Genomic DNA, 27,882 nt, shown 5'->3' with positions numbered 1-27,882 from the left:
CTGGAGAACCTCACAGCAAGATCAGGGTGCTTGAATGGTTGCACAAAGTCCCTAGGGAGAGAGCCCACATGGAGGCATGCACATGGTGTGCATACACGCATGCTGGGAAAACATTCATACATGTAAAATAAATAGTCTTTAGGATTTAAAAAAAAGTAAAAGTAAATTTTAAAGAAGGAAGCATCATGATACCCCAACCTGTAACAGTACCTTATGAAACTCAACCAATTCTCTATTAACTTCTGCTTAATGTACTTGAGTGCTCTGCAGACCTGCCGTTCATGGAAACGGTAGCCGCCTACTGTGGTAGCCACACGAAGGTTTCATACGCCCTGACCACGAGGCTACTTTCTCCTTCTTTCTCCCATCTGCCTCCCCATACACCTCCTCCCTGTCTTCCCTTCCCCAGCTGCTTTACAGTTTGTCTGGCTTCTTCCTTGATGCTGAACTGCCAACTCTCAAGTACGCATTAATTCTCACCTCCGGCCACACCACCCTCATCTTCTCTCCGGAGCCTACCTCCTTCATAAACACCACAACCTGGGGGAAAGCTCACAAGCTCGACTTAGAACTGCCACCCTCGGAAAGACTCGGGGGTCTCCGGGTAAAGTCCCGGTTCTTGGGTTTCCAATTTGAGTAGAAAGACCTGCCAGCAATTTCAAATGAACATTCTGGAGACCCGAGATTCCTACGAGAGCGCCCTTCAGATCGTCTGGACTAGAGGTGACAACCAGGTACAGAACGTTCTTAAGAAATCACAGCCACGGTCTCACTTCAACATTTCTAACTCCCCAGAACTACTTACTTAAATAAGGGCCGCTCGGCTGACGACCCATGACTGAAAACGAGTCTTGTGAGAGATGAGCAGCTAGATTTGAAAGGCCTAAGGAAAAGCAACTCACGTGTTTTCAAAGCCAGGGGCACTTGAGGCAGTGTTCTAGAATGTTCACAATGAGTTCAGAGGAGAAGCAAAGGTGTAAAGCAAGTACCACAGCAGACAGACTCTGAACAGTTAGAGCAGCTCTGAGAACGTCCGTGTGGATGGAAAGGCCTTAATCCAGAGGCCACATGGACCACCCCGATCCTTATCTCTGGACTTCACAGCTCTTCTCCTCAGTCTTTGGGCTAAGATCAAGGGTAGTGACTAGATTTGTGAATTTTCACAAGGATGGTATTGTAAAAAAGACCCTGGATAACTGAAAATGGAAACAATGCAGATGCAAAGGCTGCTGCCCAGTAACTCAGCTCCACCCAGCCGGCTTTCCACTGAGCAGTTCTGCAGGTGCTGCCACTCATAGCCGATGCTTCAAAACCTACCAATAGCAAAAGGTGTGAAACTGAGTTTAGCAACCAGTGAAAGTCGGGTGCAGGACTGGGCATGGGGACACATACCTCTGATCCCAGCCCTCAGGAGACAGACAGACTGGCAGATCTTCTAGAAAAGGTATTAACAGCCAGCCTCAGGCCATGTGTCTCTGTACAAGCATCCACCAAGGACTTGGGGGTTGTTTCTAATCCCCCAAGGGCTGCTTCTGAGCATGGGTGGTGATACGACCCCAGTGACATTCTCATAATAAACGTGGGGCACTACATCTTTGACTATACAGAGAGCCAGGATAGGGAGGGTGTCATGGTACCTAGGCACGTTCTGGGGTTTACTCTCTGCCTCTCACTTCTCTCCAATTCCCTCCAGTCTTGGTCAATTGGCGAACATCAGACAGAAAGATAGGCGTCAATGAAGCAAGACACTGAGCAGACTCCAGACAGAACTGTAAGGTATTTACCTCTGTGACAGACACTTCTGGGCCCTACATGCCATCGCACAGACCACGGGGAGAGGGTGGAAGCCTTTCCTGTGTGTGTGTGTCACCACAGTCTCATTTGGAAGCATTAGCACGGAATGCTGGTGAAGACAGCAGAGAATGCAGCAGGAATCCAAGTCCAGGGGAGTGTGTCAGTGTGACGATCTCCACATATAGGCACAAGACACTTTCCCGAGAATACCCTCAACAGCACTCTGCACAGGGCCATGTTCTGAACAGGGCCAAGACAGTGTCTTGGGTATCATAAAGCAAAGGAAATGGTCCTCTAGGCTATCCTTGGCTCAGCGGGCAGCTTCTAATGATGTGCCCATACTACAGCTTCATTCATGGTGATGGGTCTGGCATGTTTGAAGGCTTTTCTTGAGACCTAAAGACTCTTTCATGTGTGTATCATTCCACAGAGCAGTGGAATGCTCCCAAGTTTAAATATGTATGTATACACACACACACACACACACACACACACACACACACACACACACACACACGATGAGCACTGGAAAAAAAGAGAGGGGGGAGGAAAAGCTTCAGGATAAACATCCAGTAGTCCAATTCACAAACAACCACCACGGCACCGTGTCCTTCAAAAGGTCCATATTCCATATGGCCGTCACCGTCCACAACTTACCAGCAAGGATCTGGAAGAATCCAGTGATGTAAAAGCGGCCGCCTTTGGTGAGGGTGAAGAGCTGGCAGAAGAACAGGAACAGAGACAGGACGCTGAAGATGACAGACAGGACCATGGTGGCCTGGACAGACTGCAGCCATTCTAGGAGAAGGAACACTTGGTTAGACAAGCTGGGAATGGCCAGGGAAGACCTGCCATGGGGCAGGTGGAGTCAAGGGGGCCCGATTCCTGAGACCCCCCCAACCTGGTGGGAACAGTTCATTCTGCACTTTAAAAAGACAATCAGCAAGCCATCTTTTCTTGTTGCCATTCAAAATACACTGAACTGCCTTCCCATGTTTTTGCCAAACGGGCTGCTTAAGGTAGCGGGCGATTCGGGACTTGTATAGTCCTAAGTTGTAATTTTCGACTTCACAATGAAAAGTAAAGCATGAACAGTAAAAACTGTAATCCACACTTGGAACTTGGAGCCCTTCCTGGGCTGGCTGTGCGTAGTACAGTTCTCTGTCACAAGGGGGACAGCAGCCGCGGATGGCGGTGAGAGGCGGCTCCCAGGCAGCCACCCAGCCACCATCTGGAGCAGAAACAGTCCACACTGCAGTGCACAGGGTGCTCAGCTGCTGGGTAGCTTGGGTGTTGAACGCACCTTTGACTTACATTAAGTTTCAACCTAGAGTGGTTTTACTGAGCCGTAAACAACCCCACGGTAACCAAGGAGCTTCCATCTGTGTGTCTATGAGCCATAGCCCCATGGTAACCATGGAGCATCCGTGTGTGTCTATGTGCTCGACGATGTATATGAGCCATTCCCACTGCTTCCCAATATTCAAGGGCATCTCCCCACATAGGTTTCTGAAGGGTGTGTTGGAACCTCTCCAACTATATTCCAAAAATAATAGTTCATAGCCAATATTCAGTAGGTTGGCATCCCCCACAGAGAATGGCTGTTAAAGAGAGAGCGCGCCACTCTTACAGAAAGCAGGAAGAAAGTGCTAAAAATGTTGGGCATGTCAAGTTCTCTGCCATTTCCATTCTTTTCTTGGTCCATCTTGACCGTGGTCTTTGACCTCAGCACAGAGCTGTCTCAGTTCCGTTAAATCGCCAGATAGCATCATGGCTTCCCTGTTCTCCCTGTGGTCAGCCTGCCATGCTTCTGGTGAATCTCTAAACTTCCAACCGAAATTCAGGAAAGGGAGGGCATCCCCAGGTCAACATCTGCTGCAAGCTAATTTGACTCCAGAGGAAGTGGAGGAGGAAGTGGGCTGAGCTCCGTGTGACAAAGGGACATGTACAGTGTCCACCAGATGGGTTGTACCATGTCCAGACCCTCCTCTCACCACAGAAGAGAGCTGACAGAGATGGTTTTAGCTTCTCAAGCAGTAACTAGTTGGTGTGCAATAACTTAAAAGTGTACACATCACCCGGTGGTGGCAGACATCTGTAATTCTAACACTGAAAGAAGATCAAGGTGAGTTCAAGACCAGCCTGGGCTACACAGAGGGACCCGGTCACCAAAAGACGTTTGCACCCATGCTTAGCACAACATCCAAAGCTATGGACTCTGGATGGTTTATAAAAGTTAAGCCCCCCTTACCTAAAAACCTGCACAAAAAAGCGCTCTGAAATATGTAAATTTAAAAAGCCAGAGATACTGCCCCAAGTAGACAATGCCACACCAAGAAATGCTAACTTTTGCACAAAGTTATTAAACAGACTATATGAAACTATATGAAGCTACCTACATCATAGTATACGAATTCTACATTTAGACTTGGGTCTCATGGTCAACACTGTATATGTGCAAACATTAAAGATTTTGAAAGCTTCAATTTTCAGAATTTCTGGTGCAGGACATTTTGGATAGAGGATATGGAACCTGTGATGGCTAATTGAATAAGATGGTCCTGTTAGGAGTTCTGAGTAGCTCAGGAGAAATCTTTGAGGTGCATCCAGTGAACCACTTCCAGAGTTCCCAACAAGGCTTCTGCAGACCCACACTGGCAGCATTATCAGACGGAGGAAACTCGAGCTAAACTAATCTAGCTTGTTTGTACTGAGAGAGATTCCCAGAGATGTTTGAGGAGGCCAAGTGTACCTCCCTATCTGAGAGGCCCTGACTCCAGACTTGCGCTCTTCCACCACGGCAATACATGCTGCTGCTTTCTCCAATTTCTTTCTCTGTTAAAGAACAATGTCTGAGGGGCCAGGAGCAGCCCCAATTTCAGGTCACACAACCTCCACCCATGTGTATGCCACTAGCCTTTGGCGTCTTTCCCTTACAGTGTGACTGTTCTGAAAGATCATTCTGCAACAAAGCTGATGTTACCATGGTACATGTTTTCATCCTCTAGCTCCGTGAGATGAAACAGAAGCCACAGATCTAAGGTCTCAGTCTGAAACTAGAGCTGTGACCCAGCTGTGACTGGGACGTGTCCCCCAGAGTGCGTTGTCCTAAGGGGCAAGGCTGGAGCAGGTGCCACCCTGGGTCTCCCTCTCCAGCGCTAAGATCTTTCACTAACACAGTGTGAATCACCACTAGATCTCACACAGGATACAAGCAGGAAAAGCACCCTGACCTTCATTTGTTGACTTTTGAACCCCATTATACACGAGTGGTCTGACCCAAAGTTGGCTCTCAAGTCGGAACAGAAGTGAGGGATTCGGGAGAATTATTTAGCGAGCATTTGTTGAGCACTGACACTGGCTGTGGAGATCAGAAGATGAAGAAGGTGGTTTTCAACCATAAGTACAACAGATGAAACACACAGACCCATACAGTAAGACCAACTCTATCCTTGGCCATGGGTTCAGATTACTCACGGACTCCGAGTCAAGTCAGTCCAGCCAATTACCTAAGAGCTTCACCCATCAACCAGCAATCTGAGGACAGTTCTAAAAAGAGACCTTAACTAAATGATAATCAAAATAAAAGGTGAATGACAGCACACAAGGAAACAGAATTTGAGCCGAAATATAATAAAGGGGAGCCAAAGAGAAAAGCTTTCTCCTTCCCAGTCTGTAAATCAGAAAGCCAAAACACAAGGCCAAGGGTATTCCTACAGCAGACGCTGTCTCAGTGCAGCAGAGACACAGGAAATGTATAGTCCAGTGATTAAAAACTATAAACTGTTTTCAAACCCATATGGGGCAGTCTCACAGACTGACTGTGTATTAGGTATTGGAAGGAAGACATCTCAGGAAAGCAGGGATGAGCTAAGCATAAAATATAACTCAGAGTTAAAAATAAAAAACCAGCCTGGGCCAAGGCCAAGGCCACAGCTGGGAGCACAGCGCTTGCCCTGTGCAATGCACACCGGCTTAGAAAGATAAAACAGAAGCCAAAATCAATCTGCACCTTAACAGAAGATTTAGACAATCCTTTAAAGAAGTGGAGATGAAAGGTAAAAAATTCATCAGCGGGGAACGACACTGAAAATTAACATGTCCGACCCATGAGCTGCAGCCAAAGCAGCCTCCAGAGGACAATGTCTGCCTCGGACGCCTTTACTAGGACGGCACTAAAGAAAGGGGGATTGAGCTATCAACTCAAAAAGCCGGAAAAACAAGAATGAAACAAATCCAAAATTAATTGAGTCAGTACAGATGAATGAAATTGAAGAAATATGAAAACATGTATTTTTAATAAAATACCTGGTGGGGGAGGGACGAAAACCAATATGGAATTGAACAACAACAATGACAACAAAAAAGCAACATTTTTTTTTTTTTTTTTGGACAGAAACATTCAAAGCTGTAAGATTTGTAAGATTCCAAATTTATCAAAAATGTTATTCTTGTCAGTATCTCAACTGGAACTTGACAAAACTTCACCTAAAAGGTAACTGTAGCTCGGTTTACTGTGTGCCTGCCCATGCTGCACACATCCCTGACTTCAGTCCCCATTACTGCTCAAACCAAGCATGGTGGCTCATCCACAGGTCAAGGTCATCTTTGGCTGCACAGCAAGTTCAAGGCCAGCCTGGTTTACGTAACACCCTGTCTCAATTTTTTTTTCTTCAAAAAAAGAATAGAAGCAAAAGAAAAAAAATAGCAGTTAAGAAAAAATTTTGAATGCATAGTAACAACAAATAAAAGAGCAACAACAATATAAAACAAAGGGAAGAAAACCAGAAAAATAAACAAAAATTACCAGACATCAAGCATAGACCTCCAGTGTATGCCTATTACCTTACATGCTATTAGTAATAAAACTAATAAAATATATCTATAATATATAATTAAAATATTTTACATGTAAAGCTTATGAAGTTTTGGCAAGTCAAACCATATGTTCTAGTCACTGAAAGAAAATGTTATCGAGTCGGGCAGAAGGAAGGCTTCTGATGTACAGACACATATTTAGTATTCATTAAATACAGTCTGCAAGCCATAAGGAGGGGGAGACATCAGCTGAAGTTAGGTCTCTAGCTCACAGATCCACAAGATTAAGCTGCAGAGGGATCGAGGCACCAAATGTTAAATTAAAAAGCCACATAGATATGGATCCACAAATGTAAACTGTGAAGCCAGTAAATATATGAAGACACTTAACGCCACTAGGTAACCAGGGGGTGTATGGGGAACTCATGAAGACTGTGACACCAGTTTTTATTCTATCCAACTGTCAAAAAAAGAAGTGTTTAAAGATAGCGTCTGGTCTGGTGAGATGACTCAGTGGGTAAAAGCACTCGAGGAATCTGTAGCGGAAGGGGGAACCAACTCCCCTCGAAGCCACCCTCTTCCTTCCACACGGGCATCATGTCATGTGAGCCCAGACACTAACAACCAATAGAATTTAAAGTTGTCACTTCGCCTGGCTCAACATGACACACTGTTTGCACAGCCCTTCGCACCTAGAGATCTGAAAGAATCTATGTACATTTTTCAATGTTTAAGACATAATGACTCACTAATTTAGTGTCTGTATCTGGAAGTACATACTTGAACATATACTCGAAGATACCCTTAAAAACTTCATCAGCAAAGAACGGCACTGAAAGGAAACACGCCAGACCCACAGGCTGCGGCCAAAGCAGCCTTCAGAGGACAATGTCTGCCTTGTATGCCTTTACTAGAGAAATACTAAAGAGAAGGGGGTTAACGCTCAACTCCAGAAGCTGCAAAAACAAGAATGAAGTAAATCCAAAATTAACTGAGTTGGTATAAATTAAGGAAATCAATCAGGATGCTCACAGTAGTGTCAGTCCTATGATAAGGAAAAAACGAATTAGTATCTCTCCCTATAATGTCTTACCTACAGTCTCCCACAACAACACTAGGCTATCTACCTACAATGGACCTGCAGCACTTGAAAGATGACAATTAGACAGCAGCACTTTTTTAAGACCTCAAGACAATAAGGATTAAAATGTGCACACAGCACGGGGCCATTATGTAAATATACCAAACGACAGGACTTGCTACAGTGCCGCCTACAGAAAACAAACAAACAAACAAACAAACAAACAAACAAAAAAAAACAAAGGTCTGCTGATCTGATGCCCAGGGGACCTCCGGGAACTTCAGTCTTAATGAGGGGAGTTTGGTCAAAAGTCTTTTCATTGGATCTGTATCTTCTGACTTATTTTTAATAAGAAGATCTATATCTTCAGCTATCTGAAGCTTTCACATCCACAGGCTCAACCAGACAGGCCAAAGACGCTTTGCAAAGCTCTGCCTGTAGTGTACACGCACAGCCTTCCCTTACCCACCCGCCCTGAACAATTCAACGCCAACTGTTTACACAGGCTTCCCACTGTCCTACCGCTAAGCTGGCCGAGCAAACAGGATGTGCAGAGGTTACGCACAAGTACTAACTACCCTACTGAATGTGAGGAACTTGAGTTTACCAGGACTGGGGCATCAGGCTGGGAACAAATCCACACTTCCTAAGGAAAGGCAGCTTCACATGCATTGTGCAAGCATTTAAACAAGTTTAAAAACTACAAGGCAAAGAAGATATGGCAGTGTCAATAGTAAAGGCTGGGTTCCCAAACCTTGATCAACTGCAGGATTCCTGGGCAAAGAGAAGAAAGATCCTCTATTCACCAAGTGTCATCCATCAGGCTAGCTAAGGACAGCAGAGGATAAGCAGAGCCACACCTTGGAGAAAGCAGCCTCCATGACAGTCCCAGGCTGACTCAGCCAGCCAGCCGCTCAAGGGGAAGCCTGCAATGCCCTTAGGGGCTGCTCAGCTACCCTAATGTTTCTCCCCAGCCAGACTCCTTCTCAGACTTAGAATAGAGGGGTGGCCAGGGCAGAAGGGTGGGTGCTTAAGTCCACGTGAGAACAGGCTCAAGCCATGATGAGCACAGCCAGGCCCTCCCTAGCAGTCATGTGCATGTGCTCTAATTGGAACAGCCCTGGAGTCGCTCTGCTGGCCACCTACTTAACTTGTCACTTGCCTCTTGGAGAACTGAATTGCCCTTCTTTAGCTTGGCTTACTATCCCAGATCATAGGGCTGCAATGATTCGGACTGATGTGAAAGCCCTGTTCAAGGAGGGTGCAGAAGTTGATCCAAGGGGCTTTGGGGTCCAATCTTGTTGGAAGGAGGGAGGGAGAGAGAGAAGGAAGGAGAAATGGAAAGGAAGGAAGGAAGGAAGGGAGGGAGGGAGGGAGGGAGGGAGGGAGGGAGGGAGGGAGGGAGAAAGGAAGGAAGGAAGGAAGGAAGGAAGGAAGGAAGGAAGGAAGGAAGGAAGGAAGGAAGGAAGGAAGGAAGGAAGGAAGGAAGGAATGGAGTTTTGGGAAAGAAAGCCAACCCCACTCAGACGGTGCTAGCAGCAGAGAAAGAACCTTTCATGTTGTGACTCGAGGCTCCACTCCAGGCGCCTCCATCCGGGTCACACAAAGCAGTGCTGTACTGGGGACCAAACTTCACAGAACTGGGGTGACGGGGGCACCAACCAGAACTCCAAACAGCATCCTGACACAACTTTGACATCGCTCTGTTTCTCTTCCCCAGCACAGCAGCACTGTAAAGCGTCAGCAGACAGGGGATCTGTCTACACAGCAAGCTGACTGCAGTGAGCTGGCAGATCAAGCTTTGGAGGTCACTGGACCTCGGGCCCTGACTACTCAGCTGCCTTCTGTAGGACACAGTCAGGGAGAGCGTAAACCAGTGGGTGCGGCTGACTTAGCCAACAAAGGCTCATTTGGTGAATCAGGTGGTGGCTTTACCTTGGCCTCTAAAGCTAGCGTGCCCGCTTTTGCCAGAGCAAAGTAAGAGGCTAGTGACGGCAGCAGAGAGAAACGGAAGTCAGGGAGAAGGCTGTCCATTTGCAACTTGGGTTTCCAGGGACCTGCAAAGGCTGCTATTCCCACGGTGAACAAGCCCGCTGTGGCAATTCTCTGCTCCCCGCTAAATGCAGTAAGCCTGCAGTCACTGAGTATATAATCCAAGGAAACCTCTTGTCATTCTCCAGAGCTCACTTAGTATGGAATGCAGACTGGACACCCGGAGAACGTCGCTAGAATTCCCGGTGCCAGGTCTAAGCCAGCCAGTCTCAACCCTGGGTTGCTGAATCGGATTGAAAAAGCCTGCAGGCTCTCCATGGGCCAGGCTCTCCACGGGCCAGGCTCTCCACGGGCCTGCCGCTCCAGTGAGACTGCTGCCAGGTGCCAGGGCTACAGACAACTTTCTGTGTTGGGTTGTGGCTACAGACAGGCCCATCCCCCAGAGCACACAGGGGATGGCGGAGCTGGCTCACCCAAGCTTCCCTTCAAGGTCAGATTCCTGGCCAGAGCCAGCTGAGCAGAGAAGGAAATACATCTGCCCCCTCGGCTATATTCTTAGCCTAGGGCCTACAGTCTAGATGGTCAAGGGCTCAGAAAGCACGGACGGTTCATCTGCCTCCGTCATGACCAGCACTGACCCAGCCTCTCCCTGACCTCTGCTTCTCCCTGGGCAATTTGTGAATGGTTTTCTGATCCAAGAGAGAGAGAGAGCTCCCAGGAGCCTAGAATGCAGCTGAGTAGATCGGTGACTAGCATACTCCAGGGCCACCAAAAACAACCCATAATAATAAGTAGTCCTGTTGAAAATGTAAGGTAGATAAGATAGAACACGGACTGGAAAGATGGAAGAAAGCCATCAGGGCCGGTACATGACAAAGGCAGGAGTTAGTGCCTCCCACAGGCACAGTGCTGCACTATTTTCAGAGCCACGTGACAGCCCCTAAGAGCAGGACCCCCCACCTCCAAATCTCCAACCCACCACCATCACACAAAAATCACCATTTTCCCTTCTTTCTCAGTATGAATGCCATTCCAGAAATAGCTGGATTTCCAAGCAGCCTCCACCCTGAACAATGTGGCCTATGCTTACCCTTCGCCCACCAGCTTGGTGGCCCGGAGTCCAGTGTGGGTCCTGTCCCGGGGGGCCTCCACCCTTTCCCCCAGCAGTTTGAGATGAGAAGGGGGCTCAAGCTAACTTTGCCCATGACCCCTGCAGCAAGTCTATCAATAGAAAAGCAAGGCAAGGCCCTGGGACTCAGGGACCATGGAGGCTCACCTCTCCTGAGACCTTTTCAGCCGGTAATTAAGGAGGTGTTTCAGTGGGAGCAACCTGAAGCTGGATATTAGTGAACACAAAGTGCTGGGATGGGTGGGAGGTTTAGAAAGAACCCTCCCATCCGGGGACTCCAATGATAGCAGGTGGACTGTCACTAATCCAAACATCCAAAATGTTCACAAAATCTGGAACTTGACAGAGTGGGAAGTTCTTCACCTGACCCAAAGTGATAGGTGCACTGAACATGGAGATGTCTATCTGCGGGCTACGACTATCAGCTGTATATAAACACATTTCCAGTTTAGACTTGAGTCCCTTGCCAAACATGGCTAACGTATATGCAAGTGTTCTAACATCCAAAAACACCCCAAACCAGAGCCGCCTCCAGCTTGTAGACCTTTTGGCTAAGATGCTCAATTCACGAAAGTACTCAGATACCTGCACTCCTAATTAACAGGCTTGTGGAAGATAGAAACCAGACTCTCAGTCTAGTTTATGCTCTGACACCCATGCTCTTCTGAACACTGGGTCTTGGATTTGCACAGGGATCCCCATGCACTCACTTGGGTCCCCGAGTTCCTTGAACAGAGGGAGGCTTCTCTGTAGCCTGTTAAAAAGCCGGGGAAACAGGAAGATCTGCAGAAAATGTTTATCCCGAGACTCAATCCACAAGTCAACATCAAGAAGGGGCGTGGGCTTCATGCTCCAGTACCTTAGCCTCTCTTTCTGACACAACATGTAGTGAATTATTGGAGGCCACAACAAGTTGTGCTTGTTTAAAAAAAATAAGAAAAGCTTGATAAACTTCTACAGTTTAATAGTTTTCAAAATCATTGACCATGGCAGCCCACTTGAAAACACTGAGTTTGGCCACAGAAACAGACTACAGAGAGAGAGAGAGGCAGATTTCATTGCAGAGCCTAATCCTTGCGAACGGAGAATGGACAAGGAGTGGAGGGGCCGGCTATGACATCTTTGAGTTTTACGGGATTTCTCCATACAACAAAAGCAAAGTCCTCCACTCTCCCCGCACCAGATACAAAAAGGCTACCATGGAGATTAGGAGCTAGAAAGAACACAGTCCCCACACTTACCAGGAACAGTATGCTACCCACCCCTTCCTATGCACAAAGGCCTTCTGTGTTCCCTGGGTCCCCTGATATTCTATCTAATTCCCAAGAATAAGCTCAAGGGTCAGTCACCTCCTTGGGTCCACCTACATACCAATTATGCCCTGGATGTCAGAGGCCCTGGGACCTGTGCAGTGAGGACTCTGACTGTGTGTCCTTAGCACAGATAACTGTTAAGTCATCAGGGTACCAGTCTGCCCTGCTTGCTAGAGATAGACCAGTGCTGGATTCCCGGGGTCTCATTGACTGGTTTTTCCACCACAATGCACTGGAGTGCCTGAAGAGTCAACAATGTACTTGAAGTCAGAGTCAGCGTCTCCCCTGGTGCCTTTTGGACTCCACCAAAGGTCGAGAAGGGGGGGGCAGGGAGATGATGTGGCATGGAGAGACAGCTCTGATTTTTTTAACCAGTCAGCTAAGCCAAACCCATGGGTTCATTTCAGAGGCTCTCAATGGCACACTTGCTGCCTACCCAGACCAGCCAGTGGGGACCCTGGGACAATCCCACTAGCTCCAGGGAAGCCACAGGAAGGAGGAGAGGAAACGGCAGTCCTCCACTATTCCGTCAAACAGAACAGAGACTACCGTCACCCCCATGCTGGTTCAAAGGCCACTGGAAAGATTTCCAGTTCTTGAGGGTGAGCAATAGGACACAGTGAGCCCAAGTCTAGAATACCAGCACAGGGGAAGGCCACCAGGACTGACTGCCCCAGGCGACAGAAGCTGTGGGCTAAACAAGGGAATTTCTCTTCCTCTCATGGACTTCCTCTCACATCCCAGGTTGCCCGACCCAAGATTCCCTCCTTAGCAGATCCCCATTAACCTCTGTCCCAGGCTCAGCTCAAGACTGTATTCCTCGTCTGCCCTCTCCTCTCCTCTTCAGCCTCAGGACCCTGAATACGGCCCTCACAGATTCAGGATGTCCAATTGTAGGGATCCAGTGAGACTGGTCCCTAGGGACTGCTAAATCCAAAGAGAGACTTTGCTGACACTGCTGATGAGCATTTCCAACCCTGGTTCCTATCCTCCGATGCCCGTTTTCCTCCATCCCTACTAACTCAGTCCAAGACTCCATCTCGTACCGATCTCCTGGCCCCACCAACCTAGACATCATTTCTAATCTTGCTTCCACAACCCTACATCTAACGTAGCAGCGAAGGCTCTCACCAGTGCTCCTCCTCCTCCCCCTTCTCCCAACCAACCCAACCTCTACCAGTGTCCTACAGTTCCAATGTGGGTTCAATGCCAGACTCTAACAAGAATGCCTGGCATAGTGCTTGTATCATCTTTGTCATCAGGACTGTCACTACCAATCATTCCCAGCCTGGAACATCACCACAGCTCCTCACTGGTCCTTTGCCTTTCCCCAGAATTAATTTTCAAAATGCCCACCCTTCGCTGTGGACAAAGAGGCCTTCTAGGACCTGCTCCTTCCTCCCCAAGGATAACAATCTACCTCATTTCTACAACTTTCTGAACCCCACTTTCTACACTCAGGATTGTTCCAACTAACTGTGAGCTCTATGGGGGCAGAAACCTGGTCTTTCTTACACCTCTGTGTGCCCAATTTCTGGAACAAAGTCTACATACGGTACAGGATAGCCTCCACACACATGAAGGACACATGGCTGCGGCTCACTGGTGTCTCCTCAGAAAGAAAAGCTTTCCTGGAAGCTGGGTGCTTCCTATCACTAACAGGACAAACGCACAGTGGGCTTATTGTAGAGGCGTCTCTAGACTGATGGGAAAAGCGGTAGTCGGAGGCTCTTGCATACCAGTGACTGTATTTTCAGTCCCTAGGCCCACACATCCTCCTCTGAGGCCACCATGCCCTCAAGTCAAGCTACAGCCAAGCTCTCCCTGCCTCTAAAATGCAAAGGATGTTTACTGGGCTCCAATGCAACCCGACAGATGCAGCTGATATCATAACCTACAATGCAGCACCATAATAACTATAATAACTGGTTATTACGAAAGGACGACTCACTGTGTTATCTGTGCAGGTCTACCTACACTCCTGGGCTCAGGCAATCCTCTCGCTTCAGCCTCACAGCTAAAGCTTTTAAACAGCAAAGACTGTGAATGTTCCATATTAACGTAGATACTGACATCCGATAGGAAAGTCAAGAGTTCAAGTATCACATCCCATCCCCTAGACTGCTTTTCCTGCCAGAGAACCCATGAGATCCTGTAAAATCAAGAGCCATTACTGCAGTGGCATTAGGGGTTGGCCTGGGGAGCCACCAAGACTTTAAGCTGTGAAACATGAGCCGATAAATGCAGAGGGCCTCTGGGTTTCCTAAAGTCTGACCTGAAGCTGAGCCGCAGCAAGGAAATGCTCTGGTGTCCTTGCCAAAATGACAGTGTCACCAAATGGAAGAGTGAGATAAAGTCTGGCATCATTTTGGAGACAGGGACAAAAGAGGCCACCAAGAGCATTTGGTGGGACCGATGCTGGCAAGATACAGGTTTTCCCCGTTTCCAGCCCGATCAACGCCACCCACACCTGTGCGTTGCTGTGATTTAGAACAGAAAAGAAGAGCAAGGACGTCTTACTCTAAGATGGAGTGGTTCTCTGCAGCTGAGAGGTCCAATGTCACCAGGGGACCTACAGGGCGTCTCCAACTACTGAGAAGGCAAAGCATGCCTTGGGCGTGGTTATTCCCTTCATGTTCTGGGTTGAGTAGACACTCTCTAAAATCAAAGATGTGTCAAGAATGGACAGACTTTCTGTGGTCACGGCCCTCGGTTTCCCATACAACAGAGCACTCTGTAAGTAGGAATGGGGTAGGAGTCAAGTCGTGCCAAAAGCAAGTCTGCTGTGCCTGACCTCAGCCCAGTTCTCTGAAGGCAGTGAGGAGACCAGAGCCAGGCTGAGCCCTCCTAACCCTCAGGCAGCCAAGCAGCCTGGGATCTAACCCTTCTGCTCCAGGCCAGGTCCACACAGGTGAAATCTATAAATTCAAAGCACAAGGTACAGATTCACTTAATGGCAAAGCACGTGCTGCCCAGACCTGGAGCAGTGGCTCCTCAGCTCCCTCACAGGGACTCCAGAGAAGGCTCAGCACCCAGCAGAGCCTGAGTTTACAGACCTTGTTTATCTGTAAGCCAAGGCCCCAGTCACTTCTGCCTCTCAGCGATGCTGTGGACACCACCCTCTGGTCCTATTCACCATGCCTGCAGCTTAAAACTCATTTCTCCAACATAAAATCCTTTCTGTAATTGTTGTCTGATTATAAAAATAAATGTCTCCAGGGAGGAATATATGGAAAGCAGAAAAGGTTTTTTAAAAAAAAACAAAAAAGTATTAAGAATCATCAGCCAGACCTTTTGGGGTTCCTGGTAAGAGCCCAGCAGAGTCTGCCTGATGAATACTTCTAGAAGAAAACAGATCCCCCAGAGTCTAGAGCAGACAGGGTTTCAACAGAACGGGGAGGGGAGATGAGCTGCCAGGGGCACAGCTCTTACTGAGTCTGGAAGGATCTTTGGACACTCCCCGTCCTGACCCACTCTGCCCCTCTGCGATTCCTCTCCTTCCTGTGATGGATCTTGTGCTCAGTGGTCCCCCTACCTGGAGCCCCTCCCAAATGTCCACACAGCTTACTCCAGGGTCATTCTCAATCTCCAACTCCTAACCCCCGCCCCCCACACCCACCCACACGCTCAAGTACACACGGCAGGCCCCCATGCTCTCAATCCACTGTTCCGTTCCCTGCATGGCTCCTGATGCTGCCCGCCATCACTTCAGCTCCCTGGATGGCTGCTCTTCAGCTCTCTTCTCTGTGTCACACAGCTCTGGTGAAATACCGGGGAGGACGAGAGGCAGGAAATGGAGAGAAGAAAGGAGAATCCTGGAGTTTACCTCCAAGGAACAATGGGAGTGCTGAAATTCTATGATGGAAGGAAGAAGGGTGGGTGAGGAAGAGGCCCTTCCAGCCAGTTCCCCTGGACCACGGCAAGGCTGTCAACTTGGAAATGAGGGCCAACGGGGCCTCAGGAACCTTGGAAAACCAAGTGACGGAACCAGGCTTTCTTCTTAAAAACTTTATCCTAGAGTCCTAGATAGGAAGACCTATCGCAGAAGGTCAAGAACAGATGTGTGCTGTCTAGTCAGACGTTGCCTTGGTGGCTCTCACAAGTCGGGGACTGTGACTGTAGACGTTAGAGGATGGGATGTCTTATGAAATGGGGATTCTGAGAAGGAGTGTGCACAGGGAGGACTCCAGCAGGCTGGGCGGTGGAGCACTCCTCACTAAGATAGTAGACAGTGGCCAAGAATGGTCAAGGTGCGGGATGACTCTGAAGATGGCCACTTGGGTGGGGCCTCTGAAACAGTCTAGCAGAACTCTCTGGCAGGTGGCTGAACACACAAGTCTGGCGTTTGGAAGAGCAGGCTGGACTGGAAGAAACCGAGGATTCACAGGCGTTGATAAAGGACTCCGAGATTTCCTTACACTTGAGGAGGAGGAAGCAAATGGAGGAAGAGAGCATGGAAAGGGAGAGAAGAAGAGAGAGATGGAGTGGGAGGGAGAGAGGGAGGGGGAGAGGGAGGGAGGGAGGGAGAGAGACATTTTTGACAGTTCTACTCCATTTCTCTGCCTTCTTGTAAATGAGTAAGGCACACTCTGGTAACTAAGCTCCAACGAAAGGAAGGAACAAATGTGTGTTTCCAGGCACACTCCATTAAAAGGGGAAAGAGTACAATCTTTCTTTCCTGCTTTGTTCACCATGCTGTTGAGGACATGGATGAGATGGCTGGAGCTCTAGCAGCCTTTACATTCATGGGGGATGAGCACCAAGCCCAAAAGATGGCAAAGTACCTAGTTTCCTAAAAATGTCATGAAACCCGTGCATCTCTCGGGCTGCAGTGCTCTGACTTCCTCAAAAGAGGGGGAAATAAACTCATTTGCGGTACTAACATTTGAAGATGTTCTGCCCGGTGGAGACAGTCCTAACACTAACCAGAATTCCAGTCAACTGGTCTACCATGTCCGGTCTTCTTGCAGTAGGTCCCTGTCCAGACAGAGCCTATCTCCCCACTTGCCTGTATTTACTTAAATCCTGCCTGCCCTTTGGAGGAGGGATCATATTCTGCCTCCCACTGGAGACTGCCCCTCCGCTTCCTCCTGAACTCTGGCGCTGTCTGCCTGCCCCCTCTCCTCGGGCACCTGGCCCAGTGTGCCTTCACAGGGAGTGACTCATGCCCCCACACTTATCCCGACTCCTCAGTGAGGTTCAGCAGCAGCAGCAGCGGCAAGGTCCCTGACTGCCAAAGCCAGGTGCTCCCCAGCCTTGGGGTGGGCCCCACGGAGCTGTTCACCTCTGTCTCCAGCAGGGATTAGGCAGGGGCCAGAAAGTAGTGAATCAGTTTGGAAACAAACTGAGAGTATGGGAAGAGGTTGAGGGCCTGAGAAGGACAAGTAAAACCAGATCCAGTGTGAAGAGATAGCTTTGAGAAAAGACCTGATATACCTTCCGCCTGGACAGTGTAGACACTGGGCTGCCTCAGTCCACATCCACATAGCAGTGGCTTCTATGACAACAGAGCACCCCCCCTGCCCCCAGAGAGGGGAAGAGAGCATCAGTTCCCTTCAGAGAAAGAGCTAAACCGTGGCATATGGCTATGGTATCCCAGCTCCCCGAGGAAGCTGAGGCATTGGGGAATCCCTTGAACCCAAGAATTCAAGACCAACCTAGGCTGTAGCAAAACCCCAAGGGAGGTAGGAAGCCTACCATGTACATGGAGGTACATGCTTGGTACCTCTTCTTCACAAATCACTATCAATAATGATTACTCAAAAAAAAAAAAATGCTTCCAACAGCCTAAGAACAAACGCGGTTCATTTAATTCGGAGAACAATGCAACACAGTTCATTCAGGAAGGTGGCCCAGTGCTTTAAAAGTAACTTTGCAACGCTATTGTCCCACAACTCATTGTTGAACACCATGGAGCAGGCGAAGCAGGCCCAGGGGACTGATCACTCAGAGCTTAGTTGGTAACCTGCTGACACACCGGGAAGACGTCATCGAGATAATTACTACTCAGGAAGTTTAGATGGAAACTCTTAATTTAGAATAAGCCCAAGTGGAAACAAGCCCGGCTTCTTTGGGACCTTTCCTGGATGCCTCAAAAGCCCGTTATCGTCAGACCTATGACCTGGGGTTCCCAGAAAAGCCATCCGGCAGACTTGGAACACACTAACAAACTGAGCAGGATCACTGTAGGCTAGAACCCAGGAAGACGAATCTGCCAGGCATGGAGAAGTTGAGAGGCAAGTTTCCTCTTTAAAATAGCACTAGTGTCTCTTTAACGTGTGCTTCTGGCATCAAGGGACGGCTATCTACCGTGTAGGATGATACAGCAGAGTTTGGGCCAGTTAACGGGTTACCCAGCTGTACTGGCCATTCTCTCACAGACAGTTTGTGCACAATTTAGCAGTTCCTCTGCCTCCTCGCCTCAGCTGAAACTCAGGCGGTTTTAATATGCCTGCCAAAACTGCTCCTTCCGGGCCTAAGAGTCTCGAATTCTGTGCCAACCCCACGTGGCCAGATGCCACTTGGGGACAGCGCCTGTGGACAGCAGGCCCAAAGCCCCAGAGAAAGCTGACTTTTCAGACTGTCTTGCCACTTAGGACCACTAGGTGTCAGCGGTGAGCCAGAAGCCGCACATCCTGAATGTCTAGGGCGCTTCTGCCAGACCCTAAAGCTGAAGCGGTTGAAACCTGATGCTGTGGCTTTGGGGGGGACCAAGAGCACTCTCATCACATTCTCAGGCGCTCATGAGCGGTGCTCATCTACTTGGCTGCCAACTCACCATGCAACCTCTAGGATGGTTTCAATTTAGTGTGTCCCACACACCCAGATGAAGAACTACCCGTTTCAAAAGGACTGGGGTCTTGGCCCTGTCCCCAGCCCCAGAATGGTGAAATTTTAAAACAGCTTTTTACCTGTCCTCCCTAAGAATATGTTACCAGTTCCCATTTCTGCTGAGTCTAGGGTCTTTCATTTGCTACATTTCAATGATACTCTTGCAGAGTCTATAGGAAGAAAAACCCAACCAAGGGACCAGATGGCACGGAGCCGAGAGTCACTTCACTGCCTGCTCTATGGGGCTGGATACTAACCGGTCCCTCTCACTGAGTGTGGCATCTTCAACTAAACATGAGAGAGCGGTTCACAGTAAGATTGGAGGCTGTCCTTAGCTGGCCCTTTTAAAGCCAGAGTTCCAGGCCTCCCTGGACCCCAGGACCCGTCCTTGGGAACATGAGACCAGGTCTTGGCAGAATTCTCGTGACTAACACATCTACCAGAAAAATCATGTCTACACAGCCTCCCCGCGGAGCCCGCCTAGTGTGTTCCCTCAATGTCATTCTCAGCCACAGCCAAAGATGGTGAGAGCAGAGGAGGAATACTGTCTATGGAGAAGGGCCCAGAGGCTCAGCTTATGATGCTAAATGGTACCACTGAGGCCCAAGACCTAGGAAGGCAGTCTGGTAACCGGGGTGAGGGCAAACCTGGCCAGGCCATCTTCCTGAAGTCTCAACTGCCTAATGCTGCAGTGGAAAGACGCGGGACACTTCTGACGGAGAGTCACCAAACCAAGTATGTCCACAGTATCACCTGCTGCCATGGGATCGACTTTAGGTGAACCGGCATGTTACCACTTCTGCTTACCTGTGTCCGTATTTCTTTACCCACAAAGAACATTACACGAAGTGACTGGGACAAGCTGAAGGCATGGCTCAGGTGGAGGCACGGTGATACTAAAGACAACCCCCACACACACACCCGTGAGACAACTGTCCCCTGCCTCTCATGTTGGCTTCGTGGCTCTGGCTCTGTGACACATTCCACCCCATCCAGTAGGGCCTTTCTAGACCAGAACCTCAAGAATTGATGTTTTTGGGGGTGCAGAAGAAGAGCCCTCAGGACCACTCCGAGCAGAGCACAAAACTAGTCTCTCACCACTTGCCGAGGATGAGGAGCAATGCTGGACGGCTCCAGAGAAGGACGTGGTGCAGTTCTGCCAGAGATCAGTCGTGTGTCCATTGCCCACAAGCCATTGCTGCAAAGAATCAAACGCCTCAGTCAGTGTGGCAGTGAGGAAGGAGGGAGGAAAAGGGGCAGGGTGAGGGTGGTAGAGCAGCCATCACCTGGAGGCCTGCCCTACCCCATCCTGCCCAGTGAGATCAGCACGGGCCACTCCCTAGCCTCATCACCTGGAGGCCTGACCCTCCCCCTTCCTGCCCTCAGCACAGGCCACTCCCTGGTAAAGTTAACAACTGTGATCCAGGGATGAGAGGTGACCGTCTGATATAGATACCACGTCGAGGTGGGAGTCGTGTTATGTGTGTGAAAAGCACTTTGGAAATAGGAAGATATCACACGCAGAGACACCCACACATACACATGCCACCTCTCGAAGAGGTCTGTGGCATAGTAGGAACCAGGGACTTGCCCAAGGATGACTGCACGCTAGCTCTACCCCACTTCTTATATATCTTCTGGGCCTCATCCCTAGCCGTGAGCTCTCTAAGCCTACTTCTTTACATACATATTTCTTAAGTAGGCGTGGAGGGGTCAGGGTTTTATGTAGCCCAGGCTGTCCTCAAACTCTCTACATAGCCTTTAACTTCTGACCCTTCTGCTTCTACCTCAGGAAGTGCTGAAATTCCAGGCATGCACTACTATACGTAAGTTCAAGCCCTGCTAGGAACTGACCCCTGGCTTCAGGCTTGCTAGCCAGGCCCTGTGCCAACGGAGCTTATCGTTCCCACTGCTGTCAAGACGAGCGTCAACCATGGTCATAAGGAAGATCTTGTAAGTAACAACGCAATTTACAAATCCCAAGCCTGATTCTCAGAAACCACCCTTCCACCTTGCCTTCCACTAAGTCATTAAGGCCAGAAGCATACATCTTCATTGGCAAGAAAATAAACGTACAAATGAATTAATGCACCATGTTTGACAGCTTCCTTCCCTGGCCAGCTCTTATCAGTGGAGGGCAGTCCCCTAAGATACTACAAGCCTGCTGCAATACTGGCTAGAGACTTGCCAACATTTTTTTCCAGATAAGTCGATTTTAACTTGATAACTCCAAGTCCTCACAAGTTTTATAAATGGAACAACTCGTCTGAGCTATGATTTGGGGGGTGGGGTAAGACTTTATAAATTGCTCACCTAGTTCAAAGAGGCTACATCAAGGGGGGAAAAATGCAGCCCAGTCTTATCAACTGGCAGCCAAGAACCACGTTATCTGCCCTGCCGTCCTTTGGCTCAAAAGCCTGACCTGCTAAGTTCCTGCAGTCCTTGCTCACTTTCTACCGCTGACTCTGGCCCGACTTTCTCACAAGACTGAAAAGAAACGCGTGGCCAGAAAGTGCAAAAACAAACGTCCCTGGGCCTCTGAGATGTTCAGCTGTCTGCAAATATCATCCCAGCTTTGGCACTTGGAGAAGCACCTGGGAACCCAGAGCAGGGATAGCTGCCGCCCCGCGGGGAGCCTCCCCTGCCCGCCCTCCCGCCCGCCCTCCTGCCCGCACTCACGCTGACGATGGTGGAGACGAACAGCAACACTAGCACCGCGATGTGGAGGAACAGGATCCCCAACAACAGGAGGAGCATGGTGACTGGGAGCTGGGCTCGGGCTCGGTGGAGCGATGCCTGCACGGAGAAGGAGGCGGGTGTGAGGCCTCTGGCCCTGGCCCTGGCCCGGGGGCCCAGCTGGCCGGGAGGGGGCGGCAGCCGCCATCCCTATCCCCGCCCAGCGCCCGCCCGCGATCAAACATCTTTTGCCTTTGGAACAAAACAAGCCAGTGGTACGCACGTCTCGATCACCCCGGGAGGCGCGCGTTGGAGAGGAGTTTCCAGAAGGATGAGCCGAGGCCACAGCAAGCCTCCGCCCAGCCCGGGCGCCTCTCGGGGCTCGTGGGACTCGGGAGGCCACATCCCTGCCCTAGTCACGGGGCGGATTCTCCCGGGGGGTCCCCCCCCCCGGAAGGCTCAGCGGGTGGCGCCAGGATTGTATCCAGCGGCTTGGGGTCGCCTGCCGCCCGAGGCTGCTTTCACAGACCCCAGAGTGCCTCGCGTTCCGTTACTTGCCTCCAAGTTTCCACCGGGTTTTGCCAGCGGAGAGGAGCCGCCCCGCCCTGGGCTCAGCCTAGACGCTGGCAGCTCCGGGATCGGGAGAGCAGGCGGGCTGGAGGAGTGCCCGGCTCCCGAGCTTCCCGCGCGCGGGGCTCCGCGCCTTCCCTGCGCCCCAGGGGGTTAAGGGCCTTCAGCCTCGCCAGTTCCACGCTCTCCCCGCCATCCCCAACGGCCCCACGGACAGCCAGACTGAGCCCGCCACAGGCAGGGCCCCCACGCGTACCCCGTTCAGTTTTCCATCCCGAGTGGATGCCGCTGACTAGCGGGAAGGAGACTGTAAAAGGACTGGTTGAGTCTGTGAATTCCCACAGATGAGAACTGGCAAGGTGTGTTTCTGAAGTCCGGAGATCCTATCCCTCCACTTCACAGACTTTAGGGAGCTAAAGCTTGGGTGATCGATAGCGAATGTGTACAGCTGTGAAAGACCTGGCTGCAGCTGGGTGGACCAGTTAAGAACAGAACCTTGGGCCAAGGAGACTTCAGAATAGTTTTGACAAATATTCTATCCCAAACACCTCCCTTTTCCTCCCAAGGAACACATCAAAAACAAAAACCCAGGAATGCACAGAAGATATAAATAGGATTTTTCCACGCTTTACAGAAAATTAAAACTACAGCGGATGGCTTCAAGGAGCAGGGAGCAAGAGCAGATAAGGCCTGTGGCTAGGACCTGAAGGGCCAGAGGTCTGGGATACTATCCTAGGTATTTTAACAGTACATCGTCTGGAAAGAATTGCATGGGTGCCCCAGCCACGCTCTATCCAGACACCACTACCACCCTGAGGTCTGAATGCTATGGAGGCAAGTCCTAGGTGTGTCCCTGGGGTAAAGCTAGCAAAGTGAGCAGGCAGGGGTCTCAGCGCTCCCGCCACAAGGCAGCCCTGTGGAAGGCAGGAGCCTGGTCACCACTCTAGGGCACCATTTCCAGATGATGCACAGGTTTATCCCCCCCACCTCCTTCACTTTCCCTACCAACTTACTTGCAGTTCAAAGAGACAGCTGTCTCAGAGCAGAGTGGCCTCGGGCACAAACTCCGGTGCGACCTCTGGGTTGCTGGCGTCCCCCAAAGACAGCTGTGCTGCGGGGCTGCGCGCGCGCAAAGCAAGGGGGCAGTGGGAGGCTCCCGGCGTTCCCCTTTAACGGGAACTACGCCCTGTTTGCGTCGCTGCAGAAGGGTGTGTCCCGGGGTCAGCGTGTGCGGGAGGGCGGGCCTCCCCGAGGAGAGGGGGCAGGCGGGCGGGGCGCCGACTGCCCGAGACAGTTACTTGGACTTAAAGACACTCCGGAAAAAGCAGATCTCGGCGAAACCTAGACTTTTACTCGGAGCTGGAGGCCCCTGGGCTTCTCACCTCTCACCTCCCACCTCTCCTAGCTCTGTGATACTTGGACCCTGTTGACCAATAAAGCATACCTTCGCCCCCCACTCCCACATGGGTAAAGCTTGCCGGGCATCATGCCGCATGTGCGCAGGGCTCGGTTTCCGGGAGCACCGAAGTGGACTGTGCCCATGCGGGGTTACCGGGACTGGATCCCCTCTCCTACCGACAGCCCGGACCTCTGGGGCCTTGCGCACCTAGCTCGCTTGCGCTGGGGTCTTAACTGGGTTTGTCCTCAAAACACCCATCCTTGCCATGCTATTCCTGTTTGTACCTACAAAGTGTGCTGGCTTCTTGGGATTCAGAGGACCCTGCTGGGGCCAGAATCAGAGGGCGAGGGGCAAGTTGACAAAGAGACAGGGAGCCCTAGGACCCGGTTCCTCCCAGCTTTGGCAAACACCAGATTACAACCGCATATAAGCTCCAGGCGAAGTTTGCCTGAGGCAATCTGGCCTGGCTCCCAGCCTTGGCTGGAGTCCTGGCCACGAGGGTAGGGGGGTGAGGGAACTGGCCATCTGAGGTGCAGAAGATCAGCCAGAGAAACTAGCTGATTCATAGCTGCCTGAGTGTGGCCCTCCCAGAGTTATAGAGGGAGAGGCTAGCCAGCTCTTCTTGGAGATGTGCCCAAGTAGCCATCAGGTCACCTGTATCCTGTCCGGCTGACTGAGCAAGGAGCCAATGTGTTAAAAGTCTCTACCCGCACATCCACACCCTCCCTACCTATTATGAGTAGTGAGTGAGTCGTGTGTCATCAAGCTCTAGATGACTCAAATAGTTCCATATTATTTTGCTATTTGAAAGTAGCCACTATTTGAACTAATTGTAGATTCTTGCTCATGAAATAAATAAATAAATAAATAAATAAATAAATAAATAAATAAATAAATAAATAAATAAATAAATAAATAAATCTGAAGGGTTCTTCAGGCAAACGATCTTTTAAATCTTCTTACCAGATGAAAAAGAATACTCGCGAAATTTGTATTCAATGGCCTGTCTGCGCCAGGTGTTTTACCTGCCACGGGGAGGAGGAGGGGAGATGAGGGGTGCAGTGGCTGAGGTCCTCGCTCTGCGCTCAGGTCCAGGCTCTGCGCTCAGGCACACCTAATCAGCCCGCTCCCTCCCCGTTGTAAGCACTCACTGAGCAGCTCCAATGTTTTCAATGTTTCTGGGAAGAGCTACTGGTGCCCGCGCTGAATGAAGGGCGTGGTGATCCATCAAGAAGATATGCTCAAAGCCTTTAGCGGTGTGTCCGGAACAAAATGCAGGCCCAGGCCACAAACGCACCACTATTATAAGAATGCCACATTTAACGTTCACGGCCCTACAAGGCAGACCTGTCCGCCTCCGTACTAAAATAGATTAGAATACTCAGAGCTATACAGCTACATGGAGTGCACGTGGCCTGGGAATGAGGGAGGAAATGGAACCAAGTCTTCTATTTTATGGGTCATTTTCAGGTTGGATGTGTCCTTGAAGTCACTGCTGTGCTCCTACTTACTTAAAACCTTATTTGTTCTAAGCATTCTCGGTGGCGGCACCGTGTTTAACTCTGGATTTAACACTGTATTTAACTCTGGATTCCCTTTCCTTTCTGTCTCTTCAGGGAACTTCTAAAGGCGGTCTACTACACACCCTGAAAAGGGGCTGGTTGTAGGCGCAGCCACAGCCTGCTCCTCCCTGTTGTTTGAATCCCGTAGTTTAGTCAATAATCTCCTGGGTCATAGACACACCACAAGCTGCCAGAAAGGTGGCCCCATCTGTCCCTTGCTGCCTCTTGCTTCCTGGCCATCTCTCGGTGCTCCAGAGGAAATGCTACTGAGGAAGTGCTGAGCAAGCCTAGCCACACCCAGAGCCTGCTGGCCACAGGTGGAGAGGCCCCGTCCCAGCCCGGAATGCCAGCAGTGTGAATACTGCTGCTTGCACTAGGGTGTGTGTGTTGGGGGGCACCTAGGTGCACCTTTCCCTTCCAATCTGGATGTGTTCAGGTTCTGGGTGCTCTCAGACCACTCTCTTATCTCCCCAGCCAAATACACACCTGGATTTTAAGCAAAAACTTAAGAACTCCAGGATCCCTGTCATTTTCAGTACCTTTGTGCTGTCTCCATTACCGTCGTTTCCATTGGCAGGCTACAATGGATGGGAACTGAATTGCCACTCACACTACCCAGAGGCACCATTTGCCAATAAAACTCACCAGAACAACGGTGTAACGCCTTCCTCCACACGGATTTCTTTGCAGTCAAATGCAAAGGATGGAAGGCAGGCCCTCCCCACGGGACAGCAGATGCCCACAGCAGACAGGAATCTGAGCTCTGCTGCTTCCAGCCAGGCTCCCTGAGATGTTCTCTGGTGGAGCTCCCTGTGACTGAGGCTGGACTAGGCGTCTTTCCAGTTTATTCAGGGGCTGGTCCAATGCTGGGATATGTCATGGTGGCCTGAGAGGTTCTCAGCCTCTACTATTTAAAGAGACAGTATTCGCTGTGTATCCTCTGGAAGAGAGTGATCCCAAGAGGCCCTGCAGGAAATAGAGATCTTGGAAAGAATTTGGGGGTGTTCCTGAACCTGATAACCCAGGGCTCTTCTCCCTGGAAACACTAGCTTACGTATAAGCAAAGAGGTCCAGTTGGCTCTCTGTAACTCTGCAGATTCTGCAGGGCTGAAATCTACTGTGTAATGGGTATATACACACAGTGTTAACAGTGCAAGAAAAACAGCATCATTTTACAGCATTCCAACATGACACAAATTAACCCCTCAGCACATCACACTAGAGAACCAAACATGTATGTCGGTATTACCCAAGTCAGCTCCATTTTGCTGTGTGCCCCGTTAGCAAGGGTCCATGCTACCTGCTCTTTCTGCCTTGACAACATACTGTGCTCCAACATACCATGCTGGCAGTGTTAGAATGGAAGTTAAGGAAATGTGTCTTCCAGCTCTGTCTTTAATATGTCTTCCTCAAATCACTATTAAATATTGACCTTTGTGAGATCATTCATTTCAAGTAAACAACCCTCTGCAGAAAAGGTTTCTGATCTATCAGGCAGGCTACACTGGAAGAGCAATTGGGGAGTTGAGAGCTTGGTAAATGATGTTCATTGCATTTTTTTTTTCAACTTACCCCACCCCTTCCAACTCATCGGAAGGGTCCCTATCACTAGCAACTGCCTTGAAGCAGATACTCATCTAAAATAAAGGGGAGAGGTTTAATTGAATAGATTCCCTGGAATCCTGACAACTCCCCAATCTCTTATGTCAGGGACTCCCACTCTGAATCAACCCAGAGTTTGAGGAAGTCCTTGTCTTCCACTGAGACCTTTCGTCTTGTTGGGCTCCCTCGTCGGGAGCAAGTCCAAATGGTCCAATTGTTCCGTCACAGCTAGCATTCTTCTAGTTCCCCCAAAGCACTTCTTCCTCCTTTTGCTTGGCCATTTCTACTCCCCCAGCACCTGTTCTCAGCCCTGACTGCTGCTCAGAAGCAACTGAGAACTTTGTCAATGATCTCACCCAGGGCCCCTGCCAGACATGCTGACATTAGTGGTAAGGGACTCAGGGGCAGGTCGCGTGTCACATTCTGCTTCTCCAGCATGTCCCATGGCCCAGCTGGGTGTCCTGGAGTTAGTTCACTCTTGCTTTTCCTTCCAACTTCCATCTGTGGTTCAGTCCAAACTGGGTCAAAGCTCGGGGTAGGCTACCATTATGCGAGATATGGGTTAGTCTTACCAGGTGAAACTGGGAGCAGTGTGGACAAGAGAGTCCATCCCAATCCTTCTCTGACATGGCCTACACAGTGTTCTGTAAAGTGAGGAGCACAATTCCTTTAACCTTTACAGACATCCCCCAGTGGGTGTTCCCGTGATTAAACTGAAGTTTGCAAGGCAGAGGCTATCGGTCCTTGGTCCAGGACAAAATAGTCACATTAGGGAAGATTACTTATGACCTCAAAGCCTGGAATTTGAGGTAGAGTGAGGGTAAGGGCTAAGGGCATGGATTTTCCATTTGGACCAGTCAGGTCAGCCAGTCCTTCCCTCCATGGGCCACTCCTCCCTGGATCCACCTTCTCAACCTGTGTCTCCTTTGGTCTCTCCAATCTCAGTAGCCAGGCCCTGGAAGACCTGCTGGCTATCCGCTCCATCCAACACTTGTCTTCACCCATCAGGACTGGGTTGTCTCCCTTCTCCCACCAGAGCCACCTGAGGAAAATGTCCTTCTGGTTCTCTCCCTCTCTCAGCCAACTAGGATTTCATCCCAGCCACAAAGAACATC

General features: G+C 49.9%; 1 protein-coding gene across 3 annotated transcripts in view; it reads right to left on the bottom strand.

The window, feature by feature from the left end:
- The window catches only part of Pmp22 (peripheral myelin protein 22), a 31,775-nt gene extending 5,792 nt beyond the window's left edge, over positions 1 to 25,983 (bottom strand). Inside the window, exons 1-4 of one of the 3 annotated variants that reach the window (XM_006973529.4) lie at positions 25,811 to 25,983; positions 21,638 to 21,754; positions 20,057 to 20,156; positions 2,452 to 2,592 (exon numbers count right to left, since the gene is read on the bottom strand). In XM_006973529.4, the coding sequence (XP_006973591.1) occupies positions 2,452 to 2,592; positions 20,057 to 20,156; positions 21,638 to 21,715 (319 nt within the window). In that variant the 5' untranslated portion in view covers positions 21,716 to 21,754; positions 25,811 to 25,983. Of the gene's footprint in view, positions 1 to 2,451; positions 2,593 to 20,056; positions 20,157 to 21,637; positions 21,755 to 21,917; positions 21,941 to 23,217; positions 23,402 to 25,810 lie in introns of those variants that run through there. The other 2 variants (XM_006973528.4, XM_015992391.3) reach the window with 2 other exon arrangements.
- Between the last annotated feature and the right edge of the window lie 1,899 nt (positions 25,984 to 27,882).

Source organism: Peromyscus maniculatus, chromosome 8, assembly GCF_049852395.1.
Source record: "Peromyscus maniculatus bairdii isolate BWxNUB_F1_BW_parent chromosome 8, HU_Pman_BW_mat_3.1, whole genome shotgun sequence".
NCBI lineage: Eukaryota > Metazoa > Chordata > Mammalia > Rodentia > Cricetidae > Peromyscus > Peromyscus maniculatus.
This window is presented reverse-complemented; position numbering and strand designations above follow the sequence as displayed.